At 45.0% G+C, this 17,264-nt stretch overlaps 2 protein-coding genes across 7 annotated transcripts in view; one reads left to right on the top strand and one right to left on the bottom strand.

The window, feature by feature from the left end:
* The window catches only part of MRS2 (magnesium transporter MRS2), a 287,514-nt gene that overhangs the window by 115,851 nt on the left and 154,399 nt on the right, over nt 1-17,264 (bottom strand). The window contains exon 11 of one of the 3 annotated variants that reach the window (XM_063923260.1): nt 12,373-12,797. The exons of 1 other annotated variant lie outside the window; for it this stretch is intronic. In XM_063923260.1, the coding sequence (XP_063779330.1) occupies nt 12,792-12,797 (6 nt within the window). In that variant the 3' untranslated portion in view covers nt 12,373-12,791. Of the gene's footprint in view, nt 1-12,372; nt 12,798-17,264 lie in introns of those variants that run through there. One more of the 3 variants, XM_063923261.1, reaches the window with a different exon arrangement.
* GPLD1 (glycosylphosphatidylinositol specific phospholipase D1) overlaps nt 1-17,264 on the top strand; it is a 164,091-nt gene that overhangs the window by 56,917 nt on the left and 89,910 nt on the right. For all 4 annotated transcript variants that reach the window (XM_063923254.1, XM_063923253.1, XM_063923252.1 and 1 more), the window contains 4 exons: nt 6,388-6,442; nt 13,179-13,286; nt 13,370-13,397; nt 13,515-13,654. In XM_063923254.1, coding sequence (XP_063779324.1) covers nt 6,388-6,442; nt 13,179-13,286; nt 13,370-13,397; nt 13,515-13,654 — 331 coding nt within the window. The remainder of the gene's footprint in view (nt 1-6,387; nt 6,443-13,178; nt 13,287-13,369; nt 13,398-13,514; nt 13,655-17,264) is intronic.

Genomic DNA, 17,264 nt, shown 5'->3' with positions numbered 1-17,264 from the left:
TAACCCGAGCGCGCCCGAACGTCATCATCCCGCTGTCGGATTCTCGCGAGATTCGGATTCTATATAAGCAGCCGCGCGTCGCCGCCATTTTCACTCGTGCATTGGAAATGTTAGGGAGAGGACATGGCTGGCGTCCTCTCCGTTTTTATTCATTGTTGATGCAAATATTTGCGCTTGCTTTGTATTACAGTATTAATATAGGAGGAGTACAGTGCAGAGTTTTGCTGATCAGTGACCACCAGTTTTATCCGTTCTCTGCCTGAAAAAAACGCTCCTTATCCGTTATCTGTGCTCAGTGTGCTGCATATATCTGTGCTCACACTGCTTAATTGTGGGGACTGGGGAGCAGCAGTATTATATAGGAGGAGTACAGTGCAGAGTTTTGCTGACAGTGACCACCAGTATACGTTGTCTGCCTGAAAAACACTCCATATCTGTGCTCACACTGCTTAATTGTGGGGACTGGGGAGCAGCAGTATTATATAGGAGGAGTACAGTGCAGAGTTTTGCTGACAGTGACCACCAGTATACGTTGTCTGACTGAAAAACACTCCATATCTGTGCTGCATTGTAGTATATAGTAGGAGTACAGTGCATAATTTTGCTGACCACCAGTATATAATATATAGGAGTACGGTACAGAAGGCCACTGCTGTACCTACCTCTGTGTCGTCAAGTATACTATCTATCCATACCTGTGGTGCATTTCAGTTTTGCACAGTTTGCTGACCACCAGTATATAATATATAGCATTACGGTACAGTAGGCAACTGCTGTACCTACCTCTGTGTCGTCAAGTATACTATCCAACCATACCTGTGGTGCATTTCAGTTTTGCACAGTTTGCTGACCACCAGTATATAATATATAGCATTACGGTACAGTAGGCCACTGCTGTACCTACATCTGTGTCGTAAAGTATACTATCCATCCATACCTGTGGTGCATTTCAGTTTTGCACAGTTTGCTGACCACCAGTATATAATATATAGCATTACGGTACAGTAGGCCACTGCTGTACCTACGTCTGTGTCGTCAAGTATACTATCCATCCATACCTGTGGTGCATTTCAGTTTTGTACAGTTTGCTGACCACCAGTATATAATATATAGCATTACGGTACAGTAGGCCACTGCTGTACCTACCTCTGTGTCGTCAAGTATACTAGTATCCATCCATACCTGTGGTGCATTTCAGTTTTGCACAGTTTGCTGACCACCAGTATATAATATATAGCATTACGGTACAGTAGGCCACTGCTGTACCTACCTCTGTGTCGTCAAGTATACTATCCATCCATACCTGTGGTGCATTTCAGTTTTGCACAGTTTGCTGACCACAGATATATAATATATAGCATTACGGTACAGTAGGCCACTGCTGTACCTACCTCTGTGTCGTCAAGTATACTATCCATCCATACCTGTGGTGCATTTCAGTTGTGCGCAGTATATATAGTAGTAGGCCATTGCTACTGATACTGGCATATAATTCCACACATTAAAAAATGGAGAACAAAAATGTGGAGGTTAAAATAGGGAAAGATCAAGATCCACTTCCACCTCGTGCTGAAGCTGCTGCCACTAGTCATGGCCGAGACGATGAAATGCCATCAACGTCGTCTGCCAAGGACGATGCCCAATGTCATAGTAGAGAGCATGTAAAATCCAAAAAACAAAAGCTCAGTAAAATGACCCAAAAATCTAAATTGAAAGCGTCTGATGAGAAGCGTAAACTTGCCAATATGCCATTTACGACACGGAGTGGCAAGGAACGGCTGAGGCCCTGGCCTATGTTCATGGCTAGTGGTTCAGCTTCACATGAGGATGGAAGCACTCATCCTCTCGCTAGAAAAATGAAAAGACTTAAGCTGGCAAAAGCACAGCAAAGAACTGTGCGTTCTTCTAAATCACAAATCCCCAAGGAGAGTCCAATTGTGTCGGTTGCGATGCCTGACCTTCCCAACACTGGACGGGAAGAGCTTGCGCCTTCCACCATTTGCACGCCCCCTGCAAGTGCGGGAAGGAGCACCCGCAGTCCAGTTCCTGATAGTCAAATTGAAGATGTCACTGTTGAAGTACACCAGGATGAGGATATGGGCTTTGCTGGTGCTGGGGAGGAAATTGACAAGGAGGATTCTGATGGTGAGGTGGTTTGTTTAAGTCAGGCACCCGGCAAGACACCTGTTGTCCGTGGGACGAATATGGCCATTGACAAGCCTGGTCAAAATACAAAAAAAATCAGCTCTTCGGTGTGGAATTATTTCAACACAAATGCGGACAACAGGTGTCAAGCCGTGTGTTGCCTTTGTCAAGCTGTAATAAGCAGGGGTAAGGACGTTAACCACCTAGGAACATCCTCCCTTATACGTCACCTGGACCGCATTCATCAGAAGTCAGTGACAAGTTCAAAAACTTTGGGTGACAGCGGAAGCAGTCCACTGACAACTAAATCCCTTCCTCTTGTAACCAAGCTCCTGCAAACCACACCACCAGCTCCCTCAGTGTCAATTTCCTCCTTACACAGGAAAGCCAATAGTCCTGCAGGCCATGTCACTGGCAAGTCTGACGAGTCCTCTCCTGCCTGGGATTCCTCCGATGCATCCTTGAGTGTAACGCCTACTGCTGCTGGCGCTGCTGTTGTTGCTGCTGGGAGTCGATCGTCATTCCAGAGGGGAAGTCAGAAGACCACTTGTACTACTTCCAGTAAGCAATTGACTGTCCAACAGTCCTTTGCGAGGAAGATGAAATATCACAGCAGTCATCCTGCTGCAAAGCGGATAACTGAGGCCTTGGCAGCCTGGGCGGTGAGAAACGTGGTTCCGGTATCCACCGTTAATTCAGAGGCAACTAGAGACTTGATTGAGGTACTGTGTCCCCGGTACCAAATACCATCTAGGTTCCATTTCTCTAGGCAGGCAATACCGAAACTGTACACAGACCTCAAAAAAAGAGTCACCAGTGTCCTAAAAAATGCAGTTGTACCCAATGTCCACTTAACCACGGACATGTGGACAAGTGGAGCAGGGCAGACTCAGGACTATATGACTGTGACAGCCCACTGGGTAGATGTATTGCCTCCCGCAGCAAGAACAGCAGCGGCGGCACCAGTAGCAGCATCTCGCAAATGCCAACTCGTTCCTAGGCAGGCTATGCTTTGTATCACCGCTTTCCATAAGAGGCACACAGCTGACAACCTCTTACGGAAACTGAGGAACATCATCGCAGAATGACTTACCCCAATTGGACTCTCCTGGGGATTTGTGACATCGGACAACGCCACCAATATTGTGCGTGCATTACATGTGGGCAAATTCCAGCACGTCCCATGTTTTGCACATACATTGAATTTGGTGGTGCAGAATTATTTAAAACAGACAGGGGCATGCAAGAGATGCTGTCGGTGGACCGAAGAATTGCGGGCCACTTTCGGCATTCAGCCACCGCGTGCCAAAGACTGGAGCACCACCAAACATTCCTGAACCTGCCCTGCCATCATCTGAAGCAAGAGGTGGTAACGAGGTGGAATTCAACCCTCTATATGCTTCAGAGGATGGAGGAGCAGCAAAAGGCCATTCAAACCTATACATCTGCCCACGATATAGGCAAAGGAGGGGGAATGCACCTGACTCAAGCGCAGTGGAGAATGATTTCAACGTTGTGCAAGGTTCTGCAACCCTTTGAACTTGCCACACGTGAAGTCAGTTCAGACACTGCCAGCCTGAGCCAGGTCATTCCCCTCATCAAGCTTTTGCAGAAGAAGCTGGAGACATTGAAGGAGGAGCTAAAACAGAGCGATTCCGCTAGGCATGTGGGACTTGTGGATGGAGCCCTTCATTCGCTTAACCAGGATTCACGGGTGGTCAATCTGTTGAAATCAGAGCACTACATTTTGGCCAACGTGCTCGATCCTAGATTTAAAACCTACGTTGTATCTCTCTTTCCGGCAGACACAAGTCTGCAGAGGTTCAAAGACCTGCTGGTGAGAAAATTGTCAAGTCAAGCGGAACGTGACCCGTCAACATCTCCTCCTTCACATTCTCCCGCAACTGGGGGTGCAAGGAAAAGGCTAAGAATTCCGAGCCCACCCGCTGGCGGTGATGCAGGGCAGTCTGGAGCGAGTGCTGACATCTGGTCCGGACTGAAGGACCTGCCAACGATTACTGACATGTCGTCTACTGTCACTGCATATGATTCTCTCACCATTGAAAGAATGGTGGAGGATTATATGAGTGACCGCATCCAAGTAGGCACGTCAGACAGTCCGTACGTATACTGGCAGGAAAAAGAGGCAATTTGGAGGCCCTTGCACAAACTGGCTTTATTCTACCTAAGTTGCCCTCCCTCCAGTGTGTACTCCGAAAGAGTGTTTAGTGCAGCCGCTCACCTTGTCAGCAATCGGCGTACGAGGTTACTTCCAGAAAATGTGGAGAAGATGATGTTCATCAAAATGAATTATAATCAATTCCTCCGTGGAGACATTCACCAGCAGCAATTGCCTCCAGAAAGTACACAGGGACCTGAGATGGTGGATTCCAGTGGGGACGAATTAATAATCTGTGAGGAGGGGGATGTACACAGTGAAAGGGGTGAGGAATCGGAGGATGATGATGAGGTGGACATCTTGCCTCTGTAGAGCCAGTTTGTGCAAGGAGAGATTGATTGCTTCTTTTTTTGGTGGGGGCCCAAACCAACCAGTCATTTCAGTCACAGTCGTGTGGCAGACCCTGTCGCTGAAATGATGGGTTCGTTAAAGTGTGCATGTCCTGTTTATACAACATAAGGGTGGGTGGGAGGGCCCAAGGACAATTCCATCTTGCACCTCTTTTTTCTTTAATTTTTCTTTGCATCATGTGCTGTTTGGGGACAATTTTTTTAAAGTGCCATCCTGCCTGACACTGCAGTGCCACTCCTAGATGGGCCAGGTGTTTGTGTCGGCTACTTGTGTCGCTTAGCTTAGTCACACAGCGACCTTGGTGCGCCTCTTTTTTTCTTTGCATCATGTGCTGTTTGGGGACAATTTTTTTGAAGTGCTATCCTGCCTGACACTGCAGTGCCACTCCTAGATGGGCCAGGTGTTTGTGTCGGCCACTTGGGTCGCTTAGCTTAGTCACACAGCGACCTTGGTGCGCCTCTTTTTTTCTTTGCATCATGTGCTGTTTGGGGACAATTTTTTTGAAGTGCCATCCTGCCTGACACTGCAGTGCCACTCCTAGATGGGCCAGGTGTTTGTGTCGACCACTTGGGTCGCTTAGCTTAGTCACACAGCGACCTTGGTGCGCCTCTTTTTTTCTTTGCATCATGTGCTGTTTGGGGACAGTTTTTTTGAAGTGCCATCCTGCCTGACACTGCAGTGCCACTCCTAGATGGGCCAGGTGTTTGTGTCGGCCACTTGGGTCGCTTAGCTTAGCCATCCAGCGACCTCGGTGCAAATTTTAAGACTAAAAATAATATTGTGAGGTGTGAGGTGTTCAGAATAGACTGAAAATGAGTGTAAATTATGGTTATTGAGGTTAATAATACTATGGGATCAAAATGATCCCTAAATTCTATGATTTAAGCTGTTTTTGAGGGTGTTTTGTAAAAAAAAAAAACCTGAATCCAAAACACACCCGAATCCGACAAAAAATTTTCAGGGACGTTTTGCCAAAACGCGTCCGAATCCAAAACACGGCCGCGTAACCGAATCCAAAACCAAAACACAAAACCCGAAAAATGTCCAGTGCACATCACTAATTAAAAGGGGATGCAGATAATAAAATACCGCCTGTCAGGGACCCAGCGTTCAGGAGACCGAAGCCGGAATCCCAACAGATGGTAAAATACCAACGGCTGCAATCCCGATCATCGCCGGGTATCCCCACTCAGTTGGTGGGTCCACGCCCCCAACCGAGTGGAAATATAACCTGTGGCGAGCAAAGCGAGCAACCAAGCCCGAAGCATGGGTGAGCGCCGCGAGTCCGCAAAGGGACTTACTGCCTCGCTGTCGGGATTCCCACAGACGGGATGCCGCTGTTGGTATACTGACAGCCGGCTTCCCGTCTGGCGGGATATCATATGTATTCCATTAAAAGTATAGGGCAAATTTTGGAGTGGAAATGGGCACATGCATTACTGCTCAACAAACAATGCCAGTAAAAATGCGCCTTCTCCACCATTTTATCGAATTTCAATAATCTCACTTCACAAAGAATTTTTTTTTACATTGCTCCACAAAATGAGGCTCAGCAGAGTGCCCACTCTGTATTTTGCGATGAACTCACATACTGGGGGAAAATTATGCATTTCAGATGAACAATCCACAACGAACAAATATATACAAATTTGACATAATGACTGTATATACCCTTTTTTCCCCATGTATTCTCACTATTGGTTTTCCTATAGGGAGCGATGTGCTGAGTCAGTATGAACTGGACTTTCATTATTTAGAGCCAAAATGGTGAGACAGAACTTGAGCAATGCATATGTTTAGATCTGTCTTAATCACAGTTCTAGTTAGAATTAATGCTGGCTGCAATAATAAAACGACATACATTCTAAATTATTAACTGTATGCCCCACATGAAATTCCCTCTCTCCACCATTATTTTTACTACAGTATTAAAATGTAGCAGAAAATAAGATTTTACTTACCGGTAAATCTATTTCTCGTAGTCCGTAGTGGATGCTGGGGACTCCGTAAGGACCATGGGGATTATACCAAAGCTCCCAAACGGGCGGGAGAGTGCGGATGACTCTGCAGCACCGAATGAGCAAACACAAGGTCCTCCTCAGCCAGGGTATCAAACTTGTAGAACTTTGCAAAGGTGTTTGAACCTGACCAAGTAGCCGCTCGGCAAAGCTGTAATGCAGAGACCCCTCGGCCCAAGAAGAGCCCACCTTCCTTGTGGAATGGGCCTTAACTGATTTAGGCAGCGGCAACCCAGCCGCAGAATGAGCCTGCTGAATTGTGTTACAGATCCAGCGAGCAATAGTTTGCTTTGAAGCAGGCGCCCCAAGCTTGTTGGAAGCATACAGGATAAACAAAGATTCTGTTTTCCTGACTTTAGCCGTTCTGGCTACATAAACCTTCAAAGCCCTGACTACATCCAGTGACTCGGAATCCTCCAAGTCAGTAGTAGCCACAGGCACCACAATAGGTTGGTTTATATGAAAGGATGAAACCACTTTCGGCAGAAATTGTGGGCGGGTCCGCAATTCTGCTCTATCCGCATGGAAAACCAGATAAGGGCTTTTATGTGACAAAGCCGCCAATTCTGACACACGCCTAGCCGAAGCCAAGGCTAATAGCATGACCACCTTCCACGTGAGATATTTCAATTCCACCGTTTTGAGTGGTTCAAACCAGTGTGATTTCAGGAAACTCAACACCACGTTAAGATCCCAAGGTGCCACTGAAGGCACAAAAGGGGGCTGAATATGCAGCACTCCCTTTACAAACGTCTGAACTTCAGGCAGAGAAGCCAGTTCTTTTTGAAAGAAAATGGATAAGGCCGAAATCTGAACCTTAATGGAACCCAATTTAAGGCCCAAAGTCACTCCCGACTGTAGGAAGTGAAGGAAACGGCCCAGCTGGAATTCCTCCGTAGGGGCATTCCTGGCCTCACACCAAGCCACATATTTTCTCCATATACGGTGATAATGTTGAGCCGTCACATATTTCCTAGCCTTTATCAGCGTAGGAATAACTTCATCCGGAATGCCTTTTTCTGCTAGGATCCGGCGTTCAACCGCCATGCCGTAAAACGCAGCCACGGTAAGTCTTGGAACAGACAGGGCCCCTGTTGCAACAAGTCCTGTCTTAGAGGCAGAGGCCACGGGTCCTCTGTGAGCATTTCTTGCAGATCTGGATACCAAGTCCTTCTTGGCCAGTCCGGAACAATGAGTATTGTACTCACTCCTCTTTTTCTTATGATTCTCAGCACCTTTGGTATGAGAGGAAGAGGAGGAAATACATAGACTGACTGGAACACCCACGGCGTCACCAGTGCGTCCACAGCTATCGCCTGAGGGTCTCTTGACCTGGCACAATACTTCTATAGCTTTTTGTTGAGGCGGGATGCCATCATGTCCACCTGTGGCAGCTCCCACCGACTTGCAACCTGCGCGAAGACTTCTTGATGAAGTCCCCATTCTCCCGGGTGGAGGTCGTGCCTGCTGAGGAAGTCTGCTTCCCAGTTGTCCACTCCCGGAATGAACACTGTTGACAGTGCGCTTACGTGATTCTCCGCCCAGCGAAGAATTCTAGTGGCTTCTGCCATCGCCACCCTGCTCCTTGTGCCGCCTTGGCGGTTTACATGAGCCACTGCGGTGATGTTGTCTGACTGAATCAGAACCGGGTGGTCGCGAAGTAGGGACTCCGCTTGGCGTAGGGCGTTGTATATGGCCCTTAGTTCCAGGATGTTGATGTGGAGGCAAGTCTCCTGACTTGACCACAGACCCTGGAAATTTCTTCCCTGTGTGACTGCCCCCCACCCTCGGAGGCTTGCATCCGTGGTCACCATGACCCAGTCCTGAATGCCAAATCTGCGGCCCTTGAGGAGGTGAGCACTCTGCAGCCACCACAGGAGAGACACCCTGGCCCTGGGGGATAGGGTGATTAACCGATGCATCTGAAGATGTGATCCAGACCATTTGTCCAGTAGATCCCATTGAAAGGTCCTCGCATGGAACCTGACGAAGGGAATGGCCTCGTATGATGCCACCATCTTTCCCAGGACTCGCGTGCAGTGATGCACCGACACCTGTTTTGGTTTCAATAGGTTTCTGACCAGTGTCATGAGCTCTTGAGCCTTCTCCATCGGGAGGTAAACCCTCTTCTGGTCTGTGTCCAGAATCATGCCCAGGAAGGGCAGACGAGTCGTAGGAATCAACTGCGACTTTGAAATATTTAGAATCCATCCGTGTTGCCGTAACACTTCCAGAGAGCGTGCTAGGCTGATCAGCAACTGCTCTCTGGACCTCGCCTTTATGAGGAGATCGTCCAAGTATGGGATAATTGTGACCCCTTGCTTCCGCAGGAGTACCATCATTTCTGCCATTACCTTGGTAAATATTCTCGGTGCCGTGGAGAGACCAAACGGCAACGTCTGAAATTGGTAATGACAATCCTGTACCACAAACCTGAGGTACGCCTGATGAGGTGGATAAATGGGGACATGAAGGTATGCATCCTTTATGTCCAGAGACACCATAAAATCCCCCCTTCCAGGCTTGCGATGACCGCTCTGAGGATTCCATCTTGAACTTGAACCTTTTCAGGTATATGTTCAGGGATTTTAAATTCAATATGGGTCTGACCGAACCGTCTGGTTTCGGTACCACAAACATGGTCGAATAATAACCCTTTCCTCGTTGAAGGAGGGGAACCTTGACCACCACCTGTTGAAGATACAATTTGTGAATTGCAGCTAACACTATTTCCCTCTCTAAGGGGGAAGCTGGCAGGGCCGATTTGAGGTATCGGTGAGGGGGCATCTCTTCGAATTCCAGCTTGTATCCCTGAGACACAATATCTATTGCCCAGGGATCCACCTGGGAGTGAACCCACTTGTGGCTGAAATTTCGGAGACGCGCCCCCACCGGGCCTGGCTCCGCCTGTGGAGCCCCAGCTTCATGCAGTGAATTTTGTAGAGGCCGGGGAGGACTTCTGTTCTTGGGAACTAGCGGTGTTGTGCAGCTTCTTTCCTCTGCCCCTGCCTCTGGCAAGAAAGGACGCACCTCGGACTTTCTTGCCTTTTTGTGATCGAAAGGACTGCATTTGGTAATACGGTGCTTTCTTAGGCTGTGAGGAAACATATGGCAAAAAATTTGACTTTCCAGCAGTAGCTGTGGAGACCAGGTCCGAGAGACCCTCCCCAAACAATTCCTCACCCTTGTAAGGTAAAACCTCCATGTGCCTTTTTGAGTCTGCATCACCTGTCCATTGCAGAGTCCACAGGACCCTTCTGGCAGAAATCGACATTGCATTTATTCTAGAGCCCAGTAGGCTAATGTCTCTTTGAGCATCTCTCATATATAGGACAGCGTCTTTTATATGCCCCAGGGTCATTAATATAGTATCCTTGTCTAATGTATCAAGTTCCTCAGATAAGGTATCCGTCCATGCTGCTACAGCACTACACACCCACGCCGACGCAATTGCCGGCCTTAGTAAGGTACCTGAATGTGTATAAATGGACTTCAGGGTACCCTCTTGCTTTCTATCCGCAGCATCTTTTAGGGTGGCCGTATCCTGTGACGGCAGGACTACCCTCTTGGATAAGCGTGTTAAAGCTTTGCCCACCCTAGGGGAGGATTCCCAGCGTAACCTGTCCGTTGGCGGGAAGGGATACGCCATAAGCATCCGTTTGGAAATCTGCAGTTTTTTATCTGGAGATTCCCAAGCCTTTTCACATAACTCATTTAGCTCGTGTGAAGGGGGGAAGGTCACCACCTGCCTTTTTTTCCCATACATATGAACCCTCTTGTCAGGGACTGGGGTTTCCTCTGTGATGTGCAACACATCCTTCATTGCTATAATCATATAACGGATGGATTTAGCCAATTTAGGCTGTAACTTTGCATCATCGTAATCGACACTGGAGTCAGAATCCATGTCGGTATCTGTGTCAACAATCTGGGATAGTGGGCGCTTCTGAGACCCTGACGGCCTCTGCGACATAGGATCAAGCACGGGCTGAGACCCTGACTGTTCTAAGGTTTCAGCTTTATCCAACCTTTTATGCAAGGAATTAACATTATCCTTTAAAACCTTCCACATATCCATCCAATCAGGTGTCGGCGCCATCGGCGGAGACACCACATTCATTTGCTCCAGCTCTGTTTCCACATAGCCTTCCTCGTCAAACATGTCGACACAAGCGTACCGACACACCACACACACAGGGGATGCTCTTTTTGAATACAGTTCCCCCACAAGGCCCTTTGGAGAGACAGAGAGAGAGTATGCCAGCACACACCCCAGCGCTATATAACCCAGGAATCACACAGTAACTTAGTGTTAACCCAGTAGCCGCTGTAATAATGATTTTTGCGCCTAATTATGTGCCCCCCCCTCTCTTTTTTACCCTCTTCTACCGTGTATCTGCAGGGGAGAGCCTGGGGAGCTTCCTCTCAGCGGAGCTGTGGAGAAAAAATGGCGCTGGTGAGTGCTGAGGAAGAAGCCCCGCCCCCTCAGCGGCGGGCTTCTGTCCCGCGTTTATGTACAATATTATGGCGGGGGCTCATACATATATACAGTGCCCAACTGTATATATGTCAAACTTTTGCCAAGAGGTCCTAATTGCTGCCGAGGGCGCCCCCCCCCTGCGCCCTGCACCCTACAGTGACCGGAGTATGTGGGTGTAGTGTGGGAGCAATGGCGCACAGCTGCAGTGCTGTGCGCTACCTCAGTGAAGACTGGAGTCTTCTGCCGCCGATTTCGAAGTCTTCTTGCTTCTTTCAACCGGCTTCTGTCTCTGCCGGCTCTGCGAGGGGGACGGCGGCGCGGCTCCGGGATCGGACGACGAGGGTGAGATCCTGTGTACGATCCCTCTGGAGCTAATGGTGTCCAGTAGCCTAAGAAGCAGGACCTATCTGCATAGAGTAGGGCTGCTTCTCTCCCCTCAGTCCCACGATGCAGGGAGTCTGTTGCCAGCAGAGCTCCCTGAAAATAAAAAAACCTAACAAAATACTTTCTTACAGCAAGCTCAGGAGAGCTCACTGAACAGCACCCAGCTCGTCCGGGCACAGATTCAAACTGAGGTCTGGAGGAGGGACATAGAGGGAGGAGCCAGAGCACACCAGAATCTAAATTCTTTCTTAAAGTGCCCATGTCTCCTGCGGAGCCCGTCTATTCCCCATGGTCCTTACGGAGTCCCCAGCATCCACTAGGACGTTAGAGAAATCAACATGAAAGTAACATTTAAATTATAAAAACAATCTATTTATCAAATTCAACATAAAAAAATTAAACTAATCTTACTTAGGCATAATGTACCTGGTTTGATTATTTTGGGGCATGTTGAACAGTGGAGCTGAAATATGTATGGTAGTACATAGTTACAGAGAAAAGGGTATTTGATTATGCACAGGACTGGTGTAAAAAATATAAAAGATCTATAGAAACCAACTATACAAACACTAGATATACCGTAATTAATAACACACAAAAAAGTGTAAAGAATGATTAAGTTGTTGGTTCTTCCCTAAGTTTAGCAACAAAGAACAGTACTGGAAGGCCAAAACAAAGAGATAAAAGGGGCACGCTTATATAATATTTTATGTTTGGTAATGATAGTGTATACTGGATAAAGTATATTTATTTAAAACTTAACCTTTAATACTGTAGTTACAAATAAAATAATGAGCAGTATAATTAAAACGTTTATTTTTTGCAGTCTGGGAAAGGGAATTCATTATGAAATGAGAGGTTGAGACCAATCTTTGACATTTCAAAAAAATATCCAATTTTTTTTATATTTAGCAGAATTCTCATATTTCAAACAGGTACAGAACAGTAGCATAGGTCTTCACTGAAAATCACCTTGAGAGTAGTAAATCATAAGCAGTCCTTTTAAACAAATGAAACATAAACACCCAAATAGAAATGGAATATCCTTGCAGCTGGGGATACCCAATCCTACAAAACCGGTATCTGTCCTCATACCCCTCACCGCTCTCTTATTTGGTCCAGTGAAGGTTCCTTGCTATGCTCCGCAAGCGGGGCCACACTGGTTCACAAACATCAGAAGTGGTCTTTCCTTTCTTTCTTCAGTGCAGCACCTTATGCCATCTTCTGCCACTGTTCACTGCTTAGGCACACAATGGGAAGGTTAAACTTAAAATATTATATGAGTGCATATAGTACATAGTCAAATGCTTATGTACAGTATTTTTATTGTTTCACACTAAAGGTGATTTCATTAATTGATTTTGACCTTTTCCTGTGGGATTGCTTGTAGAAACAGTACACATATAGTAGACCAAGAGAAAATGAGTGTCATCGGGCTTTATGTAGAGGAGAGGAAGATGTTTAGATATTAGGTCTGATCGTTATCTATAAGGGTATTTTATAATAAATAGGAACTAATAGACTAATATGCATATTGTCCTAATTCATATTAACATATTTATCAGTTGTGCTTTTGTAAGAGGAAGATACACAGTACTCACTTTCTCTGTTTTTATTGTAGGTATATACCAGTGAAGGACCTTGCTAACATATATGAGGAGTACTATAATGGTACAGTCATAGAAGAGAATGTAATTATTGACTGCACTTATATTCTCTTTCTTCAGCTGTAAGTGGAGACATGATAACAACAATCACAAAGACATATACATGTAAAACTATGATATTGATGCATATTTTTTTCTCTCTTAGGTATGGTGAACATATAGCTGTCTCACTGGTAAATAAGTGTATCTTCTTTATACAAATGTTATATTTAGATATTCATATTGTATAGTACAGTTCTGGTTCACTGAGGCGTATTGGTGTGAATATGACTTTTTGGTTTTTGTTTTAGCTTTACCCCACTTATGCTAGAAAATCCCCCTTCCTGGTGGAGAGATTCCATGAATATTTTCTCGGTGGTGTTGATGACATGGCATTTTGGTCAACAACTATATTTCAGTTAACAAGCTTCATGCTGGAAAATGGCACCAGGTAAGATACACAGGAGTTATTTTACCATGATTAAAGTTTGGTACATCAGCCTACAGTAATACCAGAATAATTCCAATTTACTTTCTGCAATGAACTCGTGTTAAATAAAAATAAAAATATAGGGAGGCTCCGATATATCTTATTGCTACCTAAGTTACTTGAAATTGCATTGCTTGGTCATCACTGACCAAGCAATATATTATATGTGAAGGACGGTTACAAATAATAAATTGAGCACTCAATGTGTGAAACCTTCAGAAACTAAAGGACAAAATTATTTTCATGACAATAACCAACGTAATCCATTGGGCTAGGTTACTATTAAAGGGTATTAATATAGGCCTCATAATACTACTCTAACAAAAAAGGATTACACAGAATTGCTTGACCATAACAGTTATAGTTAAGTCTGTTTTCAGGACTACCAATTAACTGAGACCCCTGTGATACCTGTAGTTACACTCTCATGCCCAAAAGCTGTAGAACTGGGCCCCTTTGCGTGCATGTGAACAGAGATGTACCTACATGGGCTACCATTGCTATGGGGCCCAGAGGCTTTAGGGGGGTTCACCTCCACAGCACCCAGCTCACAAAGGTACAGTCTATAAACTCTCAGTGTATTGAATACACAGGATCTTGACTTGTAGACTGAACATTGCAGTGTGGCATAATGGAAACAAGGAGCACACCAATGTGGCATAATATGAACTGTGGGCACTGTGTGGCATAATGTAAACTGGGGCCACTTCAATGTGCCATAATGTGAACTCGGTGCATTACAATGAATCATAATATGAATTACTGGCACTTTAATGTGGCATAAAATGAACATGGGGCACAACAGTATGGCATAATATAAACTGGGGGCACTGTGTGACATAATGTGGACCGGTGATACTGTGAGGTATAATGTGAATTGAGAGCATTGTTTGGCATTGTGAACTGGGGGCACTGTGTGTCATAATGTGCACTGGGGGACATGTAACATAATGTGAACTATGAGCACCGTGTTGCATAATGTGAACTGGGCCTATACAATGTGGCATAATGAGAACAATGGGCATACTAATGTGGCATAATATGAACTGAGGGCATTGTGTGGCATAGTGTGCACTAGGGATACTACAATGTGGCATAATGATAACAGAGCTACAGCAATGTGGCAGAATAAGAATTGGGGTCAGGGGCGTAGGCAGAACTTTCAGGCCCCATAGCAACATTTTGAAGGGGCCCCTGTCCCAATGATTCTCTCCACAGCAGCTGTTAATTGTATGCCCCATAACAGTGTCCTAGTTGATATTCTGAGCCAGGTAGTGACAGTTAATGTTATGCCCCATAGTAGTGCCCTAGTTTATTTTTGATCCATAGTAGTGCCCTAGTTTACATTATGTCACATTGTAGGGCTACCATTACACATTATGCCAGTACACATTACTGTTACACAGTACCCACAATTCACATTATGACATACAATGTTCCCAGCTCATTGTATGCCACACTATATAGTATCTAATCCACTTGATAATGTGCCACATTACAGTGCCCACAGTTCATAATACAGTATGTAACATTATAATAACCTCCAGTTCATTTGATACCACATTACAATGAACAGGACCAGGATCATAACTAGATATATTGTAGGCCCCAATGCAAAAGTTGTAAGGGCCCTTATGTATCTACTAATGGTGACAAATGGATATAAATAACACATGTAACTTTGACAGGAAGGTGGGCCCCTCTTAGCTATGGGTCCCATAGTAGCTGCACTCCCTTGCCTTATGATAGCTTCACCCTTGACTGGGGTACAGCATGGTGAACTGGTGACATTGTGTGGTATATTGTAAAGTAATGCCACTTTCTGCCATTATGTGAACAGGAGGCTTCTAAGCATATTGTGAACTAGGGCACTGTGTTACATAATGTAAACTGGAGCGACTGAAATATGGCACAATGGGTACTGGAATAACTACTGTATAGCATAATGTGAAGTGGCACTGCAATGTGGTATAATGTGAAGAGGGAGCATAACAATGTTGTGGCTGATGTAAAGTTAAAATCAGTAGTTCCCACATTGTGTGCACATAACTAAATACATATATTTGCCAATATGCAGAGTTGTTCATACAATATATCTGCATCCTTATGCTCATATCTGTAATTACACCATAAAGGGCACTTATATCGATACCTTATAATGCTCAAATAAACCAAAACCAGCTGCTAACAACATGGGCAGTGCAATAGGCCAAAATGAGAGAATCAGGGAAAATATATGTAGAGCTTAGTATAGTTAAGAATGAGCACAAATGACAAGATAATTGAAAAATATTAAAATGTAACAATATGTAAATAAAAAGATATGCGTGTTAATCACAAATATAATGAAAACCACTCCCAGGAGTGAAAAAACAAATCAATTATACAGTATATCAAAATAAAGAAACACATATAAAATATATAAAGGCTACTCCCACAACTGGTTGTGTAACAAATTGCCAAATTAATCATTAATTGAATGTTGAATTGCTGCATAAACAGACTAACAAGTCATAAAGCCACCTGAATAAGATAATAACCATCCCAGTCTATTATGGGAAAATGATAGTCCCGCCAGAGAGGTTAATAGCCAAGTCCCTTAAGTCTTGAATATAATCTATACTATTCAAAATGGGAGATGGCATTCCTATGAAAATCGTCCGTGTCCACATATTCCTGAATAGCGGATGCAGCCGCAGCTGGGCTGTGATTGGAGCACCACTTTGAGTTAGAGCACAGTAGTGGCAGACTTCAGGCGTGACGTGATGTCTTTCTGAGACACTGCAGAATACAAATAGAGAGGGCTGATCTCAGAAGCTGCAGGATTACAGCAGAGCAGGTGTATAAGCCCTTAACGCGTTTCACAATGACCTATGGCTTCTTCAGGAAATGCCCCTATCTGTAAGCTTAATAGCCATCATCATCTTGAGTATGCACTTGTAGCAGCCCTTTTCCTGGTATACAAAAAATCCATCTGAAAACAACCATAATTACGCATACGCACAACTCCTACAATGCCTTTTATAGCTCTCTTATGCCATTTCAGTTGCAGGTGGAGATGTATTTGGTTTGTGTACAACTCTGTATCACCCATAACTGTGTATGCTTGGTTATAGCGCATGTTCAGAACAAACATACACAGGGTCCACTCTGCATTTCCCCCCAAGTCTCAATTTGTAGTTAATGTGATGCATATTGCAACCAAACTTGTGGGGTAAAACGCCATTCCTAGAAGTGCACCAACCAGCATAATGCAAACATTCACATATACAAAAGTGATACAAAGTCATAATTAACACATAAATGGGATAGCCAGCACTATTTTAGTAGAAAATTAAAAAGATTAAATAAGTTTGTTCTAAAATTCATATCTGGTGTTAGGAACCAGGTCAAACCCAAATTGTAGTAAGCATGAAACTATATATTAGAGTTGTCATAAACATATCAGAACTGCAATAGTGCTGAAAAGGTTCTAGTTTTGTTTTATGGACAGGACACTGCAATTTAGATTTCAGTTTGAACACACCCCACCCAAACCTAACTCTCTCTGCACATGTTATATCTGCCCCAC

This window comes from Pseudophryne corroboree, chromosome 5, assembly GCF_028390025.1.
Source record: "Pseudophryne corroboree isolate aPseCor3 chromosome 5, aPseCor3.hap2, whole genome shotgun sequence".
In the NCBI taxonomy this organism is placed as follows: Eukaryota; Metazoa; Chordata; class Amphibia; order Anura; family Myobatrachidae; genus Pseudophryne; species Pseudophryne corroboree.
Note: the sequence above shows the minus strand (reverse complement) of the source record. Positions and strands in the feature narration are given on the sequence as shown.